Genomic DNA, 9274 nt, shown 5'->3' with positions numbered 1-9274 from the left:
AAACCAATGGAGAAAAACTGTATTACAAAGTACATTTATATTTTCTCATGTATTAAATGTAACACCAGATGGCGCCATTGAGCTGTGTCTTGAGCTGCAGAGAAGATAACAGCTTTGCAGTTTAGGAAAGATATTAAGTGGTTTCCTGTTTGGTTGTTGTACTGATTGGATAGTTTGTATTTTTTTACAAATTTGAGCGTTATTTTAATGTATTTTATTTTATTTAACAAGGAAAATCGCAGTGAGATTGTACCTCTTTTTCAAGGGAGTCCTGGCCGGGATAGGCAGCAGCAAATACAACAACGCTCAACAGTTACACATGTACACAGTTAAAACACAGGCAGAAAACTAATAAAAAAGGATCCAGATTCAATTTGGAAGCACATTATGAAAAACAAGTGCATGCTGTGGAGTCAGCTTTTAAGAACTCTAACAGTTTGGAAATTAACTCAGTTCGTTTACACTCCTTCTGCAACATATTCCATGCAAAATAAAATGTGTACATTTGTGAAATAGTTCAAATTGAAATGGACTGAAATTGTTGATGTCATTATAAGTTCATAATTTGCTCTGAACTGAAAAATCCAAATCCATGTCTTGTCTTTTATTCCTTTCAACTTACACAGTGAAAATACATTGATAGTGATTGAATAATTGCCAGATATTGATCGATTGTTATCTTGGTAAAAGAGGCAGAGGAACATTTTTGACAATTCTTTTCAACCCATAAAAAAATTAACCACTTATTTCAGGTGAAAACTAGCGTATACGGTTATGTCATTCAGTGATCCAGGTACAGGGTTTAGTAGTCTCACGATGGCACCAAGTGGTGTGAGGGGGGCGCTCAAAAGCGTCCGTGTGCCCATCTAACGTTCCGTTTAACGGCGTCATTCTTTTCCGGGCACGGAAATGAGTAACGCCGTAGACACGCCAACAGTTCATATAACTATGTTGGACCGTACAACAATGGCGATAAAATAACAACAACGCACAGAGAACGTCAGACGAACTGAAACTGCTTAACGCTGTTGCATGGATGTAAAGGCTGCAGCTCCACTACCGTAATACCCACAGTAGACTGCAGCGCCACTACCGTAATACCCACAGTAGACTGCAGCTCCACTACCGTAATACCCACAGTAGACTGCAGCTCCACTACCATAATACTAAGAGTAGACTAGAGCTCCTTTACCGTAAAAGCCACAGTAGACTGCAGCTCCACTGCCGTAATACCCACGGTAGATTGCAGTTCCACTAAAGTAATACTAAGAGTAGACTGGAGCTCCACTACCGTATTACTAAGAGTAGACTAGAGCTCCATTACCGTAATACCCACAGTAGACTGCAGCTCCATTACCGTAATACCCACAGTAGACTGCAGCTCCACTACTGTTACACCCACAGTAGACTGCAGCCCGACTACCGTAATACCCATTTAGACTGCAGCTCCATTACCGTAATACTAAGCGTAGACTGCAGCCCCACAACCGTAATACTAAGAGTAGACTGCAACTCCACTACTGTAATACTAAGAGTAGACTGCAGCTCCATTACCGTAATACCCACAGTAGACTGCAGCCCCACTACCGTAATACCCACAGTAGACTGCAGCCCCACTACCGTAATACACACAGTAGACTGCAGGAGTGGACCGCAGCTGTGCTACCGTAATACCCACAGTAGACTGCAGCACAGTGGACCACAGCTCTGCTACCGTAATACTAAGAGTAGACTGCAGCTCCACTACCGTAATACCCACAGTAGACTGCAGCCCCATGACCGTAATACTGACTCTGCAACGTTTTTTAATTAATTGAAAAATAATAATAATACTACTAATAATAAATGTGTTTGTTTTCAAATGTTTGAATCATTTGTGTGTTTATTGGCACAAATAAACATTGATAGAACACCTTTTTTCTTTCTTTCTTTAATATCTGCAACCACTTGCCGTTTGCTTACATTCGTGAAGCCATCAATATGGCCGCCACGTCCCAAAATGCAACGCGGTGACCAAGCAATTTAGGAATCAGGAAGTTGGAGAAGCGAACCATACGTAACCAATGTAACTATTTAGTATTCACACCGGTGTCAATGATACAAATGCACACAGACCATATTTATCGACTTTTCGCACCAATCAACCTAATTTGTGTCAGACACCCTGGTCCCCCACTGGTCCCTCTCGATTGCCGTAGACAGAGAGCCGCGCATGCGCTGTTCACCTTGTTCCGAACAGCAATGGCGGCGCCCTGGTTCGCCGTGTTCAGGTTACGTGTGAGGGGAAATAAGAGTTTGGTGAACCGACACCAGGTCCACACGCTGCTGCACACAAGTGTGGGAACACACGCCAGCGCCTCGCAGGTCCAGGCGGCTCCTCACCAACACAGTGGTCAGTATGGAAGTATCACGGGAAGCTAACGAGTTAGCCTAGCTCCTGTGCGCAGACGACCGCTGTCTGTCAAAACTTCGTTCAGAAACATTTTTATATTACGTCTTAATAAGCTGTTGGTATTTCGAAATAAAATAAATGTAGAAAGCAAACACAGGAAATGTCGTGTTCCACATCAAAGAGTTGTTGATATAATAATATAATAATGCCTTTGGGAGTGAATGTGTGTTTGTTGTGACCGTGTCCCATACCACGAAAGTGACGTTTGGTGTTGTTTCTAGAGATTATTTTCGTAATCGATTGATCTGTCGAGTATTTTCTCGATTAATCGGTGAATCGTTTGGTTCATATAATATCAGAACATATTAAAAACGTTGATCAGTGTTTGTCAAAGCTGGTAATTATGATGTTCTCGAAAGTCTTGTTTTGTTCACAAACCAAAATGATTCAGTTTTGATGATTTCTTTGTTATGTGGAGCAAAGAAATCAAGAAAATATTCACATTTAAGAAGCTAAAACAATCAGAAATCTTGTTTTAATAATGAAAAAAGCTTCAAACCGATTATCGATTATCAAAATAGTTGGCGATTAATTTAGTAATCGATTAATAATCGTTTCAGCTCTAGTTGTTTCCCGTAATTAATCATAGGATAGTCATAGGAAACTGGAAAATATATTATTTCAATATTGTGAAGTGAGAGGTGATATTACTGATGGGACATACCAGTTTTGTGTGTCCGATATCAATGCGTCTTCTTCCATTTCTCTTGTATTTCCCTTTTTTTTGTCAGATGAGAAGGAAAATGAGGGACAGAAGTCGCTGTATGTGGTTCAGGCAGAGAGACGAGCACAAGCGGAGAGATCCGTCCTCATCAGCTGCCACGCCAGAACCAGTGAGAAGAAGTTCCTCAAGCACTTGTCGAAATACGGAGACGTCAAGAAACACTTTTTCTACGAAAGTTTTGTAAGTGGAACAACTGAGCACATCGGCTTTTGTGCTGCACACACACACACACATAAATCCTAACTGTGTCAGGGATTCACTTTTAAATAAACCGTGTGCTGTCGCTGTATGTCATTCTCCAGGGTTTGTACGCTGTAGTTGAGTATTCGAGCCAGGAGAGTGTTGCCTCCTTACTTGAACAGGCTGCCATACCCACGGTCAACCATGAGTCCTTGGTGCCTTTTAAATCCAGACTGCTCTCACTGAGGAACCTGGCCTCAGTGGCCTCGTCGAACCAGCAGCCAGGTCTACCACAAACCACCCCTCCCCCTAGCGAGCTCATACAGAGACTGTCCAGAGAGGAGAGTGTAAGTACGTTGTTTCCGGTTTGCCTCGACTTCATGGGATATTTACGCCCATCGTTTTTCTGTCGTGGAATAGGGTCCTTACTGTACCATTTATCCTGGCACTCTGGTGTTCCAAAGAATGGAACCAAACCAAACCAGACTATGTGTGAACCATGGCCTGTCTTCTTATTTCCCCCTCAGATAGACCAACAGATGACTTCCTTGACAGAAGCCTACCAACTAACGGAGGAGAACATCAGGCTGCGTTTTCTCGTCTGCTCTCTGCTCAAGGACATTGCGGCTGCTTATTTCCCAGAATGCACCATCAGGCCATTTGGCTCATCAGTCAACGGCTTCGGGAAGCTCGGCTGTGACCTGGACATGTTTTTGGACCTGGACGGCATTAGTGGAAGAAATGTTAAGCTGGTAATAATAATAATAATAATAATAAGAATAATAGTGATAATATAAATTGCACAATATAACGCATGAATAGTTACAGTGTAATTTGGTGCTCTGTGTAAGAAGAGGTCAGAGTTCAGGGGCCATTAAACACCTGAACTCTTTGTTTTTAGCCGAGGTCAGGTCTCTCCCTGGAGTACCAGATGAAGAGTGCCAGCTCGGAGCGCGCCGTCACTCAGAGCATCCTGTCTGTCATCGGGGAGTGTGTGGACAAGTTTGGGCCTGGGTGCGCGGGGGTGCAGAAGATTCTCAACGCCCGATGTCCACTTGTCCGTTTCGCCCATCAACCCTCTGGTTTTCAGTGTGACCTCACGGCCAATAACAGGTCAGTGAGACGTCGTCTTTTACGTAAAACAGTCTTTGTGTTGTCTGAAATGTCATAGTCGGGTCTCTTGCCTCACAGAAACATGTGAATCTTGACTCTGGCCATGCTGGTTTAGCAAAAGCCCCAAACAGAAACCAAAGTGTGGTGGGAAGTGCTGCGATGTCTGCGCTCTGGCTACAGTGAAACTGAACAGGAGCACAGATCAGGGGGCCTGTTTGTGTGGGTGTGTGTGTGTGTGTGTGTTCTTGTACTTGCGGCATACTGAGGACCAGTGAGGGTTTTTAACGAACAAAGTGAGGTCATTTTTACGGAGTGAGGACATTTTGGCTGGTCCTCACTTTGAAATCACTTCCTTAGGTTGCTATAACATGCTATACTCAATTTGTCAAAAAAAAATCTAATTTTGGACGACATAGTATAGTATGACGTTTCTGTCAAATTTTGGACCAAACATTTTGGCAACATTTTTTTTCTTCAAATTTTGGCAGAAAAATGTTTTCTAATTTTTGGTCAATTTTTCCTTTCAAATTCTGGGTCAAATTTTTTTCTTCACATTTTGGGTCAATTTTTTTTTTCACATTTTGGAAAAAATTGTTTTTGTCAAATTTTGGACCAACATTTATTTGTCAAATTTTGGACCAAAATTTATTTGTCAAATTTTGGACCAAAATTTATTTGTCAAATTTTGGACCAAAATTTATTTGTCAAAGATTTTTTAAAATTTTGGACGACATAGTATAGTATGGCGTTTTTTTGCCAAATTTTGGACCAAAAATTACCAAAAAAAAAATTGAAAAAGTTTTCCAGCCCTTTTTGCTCTGGGGCTCCACCTGCAGACATTTTGTGGTACTGCACCCAGTAGTTCTTTATAGATGTCATTCATGAGGTAGATATTTGTAATTGTGTTGATTTATAAAGTGGAAATGCTGGTCCTCACTTTGTCAGCAACCCAGTCCTCAGTATGCAGCAAGTACAAGAGTGTGTGTGTGTGTGTGTGTGTGTGTGTGTGTGTGTGTGTGTGTGTGTGTGTGTGTTCTTGTACTTGTGGCATACTGAGGACCAGTGAGGGTTTTTAACCAACAAAGTGAGGTCATTTTTACGGAGTGAGGACATTTGGCCGGTCCTCAATTTGTTTTCATTGAAATCACTTCCTTAGGTTGACATAACATGCTATACTTCATTTGTCAAAAATTTGGACCAAAAACTTTGGGTCAAATTTTTTTTTTCAAATTTTGGATGTCAGTATAGTTTGACGTTTTTGTAAAATTTTGGGTCAAATTTTTTGGGTAATTTTTTTTTTTCAAATTTTGGGTCAATTTTTTTTTCACATTTTGAATGACGTAGTATAGTACGATGTTTTTGTAAAATTTTGGACCAAAAATAAAGTTAAAAATTAAAAAGTTTTCCAGCCCTTTTTGCTATGGGGGTCCACCTGCAGACATTTTATGGTACTGCAACCAGTAGTTCTATATAGATGTCATTCATGAAGTAGATATTTGTAATTGTGTTGATTTATAAAGTGGAAATGCTGGTCCTCACTTTGTCAGCAACCCGGTCCTCAGTATGCAGCAAGTACAAGAATGTGTGTGTGTGTGTGTGTGTGTGTGTGTGTGTGTGTGTGTGTGTGTGAGTGTGAGTGTGAGTGTGAGTGTGAGTGTGAGTGTGAGTGTGTGTGTGTGTGTGTGTGTGTGTGTGTGTGCGTGCGTGCCACTTCTTAAAAACATGGTCTGTGCTGAAGGAAACACAATTGTATACACACCTGCTAACGCACAGGAAACCACTGCAGTTTATGAGGAAATGGTTGTGGGTAGGTATAAAGGGTGAGATGTTGCTTTGAGCTCTTTGAATCGCAGCACTTTTCCTGTGTGAGACAGAAATTAGAGCAGCGCTGACTGAGTTACTGCTGAAGGCTGCTCTCTAGCGGTGGTTTCTGTGTGAGGTCAGTGAAACCCTAACCCTGACGGCCCTGTTCAACATTATAAATGAGTCCTTTATCGGAGCCATGGGGGGGGGGGGGAAACTCATATTCTACGAGAACTCTTCCTTGAATTTAACCTGGTGGGGACTTCGAAACGTGCTTAGGTTTAAATCAAACGGTGAATAGTGAACACGATGGACACAACACGCATGGAAAAGATGGGAGCTTATCATCGGAGGGGATTAAGATGAGATGAGATGATGGGTCTTCATATTCCAGAAAGGACCCAACTCCTCACAAAACACACGACCGTAAAATGCATGCTCTAGCTGTAATCCTATGTGTTCTCCACAGGGTGGCGATGAAAAGCACAGAGCTGCTCCATCTGTACGGGGAGCTGGACCCGCGAGTGCGTAGCCTGGTGTTCAGCGTGCGTTGCTGGGCCCAAGCTCATGGCATCACCAGCAGCATTCCTGGGGCCTGGATCACTAACTTCTCCCTCACTGTGATGGTGCTGTTCTTCCTGCAGAGGAGGAGCCCAGCCATCCTCCCCACACTGGACCACCTCAGAGACCTCGCAGGTACTGCTCACTGGACACGGCTTCACTTCATTTCTCTGAGAACACGCACCTGTTCTGTCTCCGTCTCGCTGTGTGTGTGTCCGAGTTTGTCTCGTTCGTGGCCATCGAATGCACGTACAGACACTGCGCTCTTGTCCCACAAGGTCCCGCGGACAAGTGTGTGATCGATGATCACGACTGCACGTTTGTCAGCGACTTCAGCAAGATCCAGGTCCACGGTAACACTGCAGCACTGGGTGAGCACAGCAGCGTGAAGTCACGCGCGGCTACAATTCACTCAAAACATGGAGAAGGACATTTCTGTCACGAGCCCTTCATGCTAACAGAACTTTTCTTCCCCGCTTTCAGAGCAGCTGCTGCGTGAATTCTTTGAGTTCTTCGCCTCGTTTGCTTTCAACAAGATGTCCATAAACATAAGAAAGGTATATAGTGATCATTTCTGTGCATGTAGTTGCAAAGAACTGCAGACAGTGTATGTGAAGTGTAAGATGGGTCAGAGGAAACTGGATTTCAGCATCAAGACGGCTTGATTTGATTCATTTTCCCCTTCTTTCCCACCTCACCTACAAGCAGGCTCCTATTGGACAATATCAGATCATTCAATCATTTTTGCTGTGCTTTATCATCTATTTTCCTTTAGATGGGAAAAATAATGTACAAAGTTAACATTGTGTTCTATTGAAGAAAGTCTGAAACTAGTGATTAGGACCTTTATCTCCTCAGGGAAACGTCGACTGACTGTTCCATTCAAGCTGAGTTCTGTTTGCAATCAGTCTGACTTCCTGGTTCTAACAGCACCATACACCACATAGTTTAGTTTAATTTATTGGTTTTTGTTAACAGGGACCATGTATAGAGCAGGTTCTATACCAGGGTTAGCTAAACGGCTAATTTGCACCTGCGGTCCCTGGGCAGGATGTTCAGAGCACAATAAAAAAAACATACTAGACATTACAGACAATTATCAAAAAACAGATACCAACAGCTCAGCAACATACAAAATACATTTGGTGTTATAAATAAATACAAGGACCAATGATCGCAAGATTGGTTCTTTTTCAGCCGCGTCGTCGGATACTTTTTAAAGCTATTAAGACTTGTACAATCTCGAATATGGAGTGGGATTGAGTTCCATTTTCCAGTTGCTTGGTATGAGAATGCTGATTGCCCAAAAGTGGTCTTCTTAAATTTGGTTGAACAATCACCTCTCATTGCAGCCCTAGATACCCTTATATTGACTTACAGTATTTACAACAGGTTAGTTACAGTGAAGATCACATTATCACACCCGTAAACTAACAATCACAGAGCCACTCTGAGGCAGGGAACAGCAAAAACATTCACATCATGGCTTAGTGGTCTCATGTCTAAGTGAAGGTGATCTTGAGCAGATCCCCAAATGTCCAATCAGTCAAATGCCGTCAGATTTAAGACAAAATGGCTGCTGCAACATTGTCTCCCTCTCACTCTCCAGGGCAAAGAGCAGAACAAGCCAGAGGTCGTTCCCCTGCACATCCAGAACCCGTTCGAAACCGCTCTGAACATCAGCAAGAACGTCAACAGCACCCAACTGGACCGCTTTGTGGCGCTGTGTCAGGAGAGCGTCTGGCTACTACAGCAGAGCACGACCAACAAAGGTCCAAGTGGTCCCACACCTTGGGGACTTGCTGCTATCCTCCAGGCCCCACAGGTGGCTGGGAACAAAATGCGCAAAAGGAGGAGTCGAGAGCCGGCCAGTGAAAGAATCAAGAGTTTGTTAGAGTCTTTAAAGATTAAAAAACAGCAGTAGATGAGCAAAGACTCCACCAGAATCTCAGAGACAACATTTTGTCATTTCGCAGTCCAATGCAATTGATCCACCTTTTGCAGTGGTTGCATCTGCTGGACTGTAATACCCAACACGACCACCGGAGGCTGTTAGAGAGTCTTGTATATTCATGGGAGCCGACTGTAGACGACTACTCTGATGTAATTAAACAAAATACTGTGGAAAATGATGCAAGTCCTGTGCCTGAGGCTTATGTGGAAGACTCCTTTGTCACTTAGACTCATTATTATATATATCATCTATTATATAGTGTTATATATGATATAAGGGATTGTATTTATATAGCGCTTTTCCAGTCTTGATGACCACTCAAAGCTGCTTTACACTACAGTTCCCATTCACCCATTCACACTTTCATACATTTTTCTATCTTTCGTACCCACTCACACGCTGCCGGCACGACGACCGTCGGGAGAAATTTGGGGTTAAGTGTCTAGCCCAAGGACACATCGGCTTGTAGACTAGCGGAGCCAGGAAT

The 9274-nt window shown here is 42.8% G+C and overlaps 1 protein-coding gene across 1 annotated transcript; it reads left to right on the top strand.

Moving 5' to 3' along the window:
- Positions 1-2241: 2241 nt before the first annotated feature.
- mtpap (mitochondrial poly(A) polymerase) lies at positions 2242-8947 on the top strand (the record flags this gene model as incomplete). Its single annotated transcript, XM_083901459.1, has 9 exons — positions 2242-2392; positions 3184-3356; positions 3479-3703; positions 3884-4108; positions 4258-4469; positions 6742-6968; positions 7112-7204; positions 7317-7390; positions 8443-8947. The coding sequence occupies 9 exons, from the start codon at positions 2242-2244 to the stop codon at positions 8755-8757; spliced, it is 1695 nt and encodes a 564-aa protein (XP_083757585.1). The 3' UTR covers positions 8758-8947.
- Between the last annotated feature and the right edge of the window lie 327 nt (positions 8948-9274).

The sequence above is a fragment of the Microchirus variegatus genome (assembly GCF_963457635.1).
Source record: "Microchirus variegatus genome assembly, chromosome: 15".
NCBI classification, from domain to species: domain Eukaryota; kingdom Metazoa; phylum Chordata; class Actinopteri; order Pleuronectiformes; family Soleidae; genus Microchirus; species Microchirus variegatus.
The sequence above is the reverse complement of the archived record's forward strand: the minus strand, read 5'-3'. Positions and strand labels throughout refer to the sequence as shown.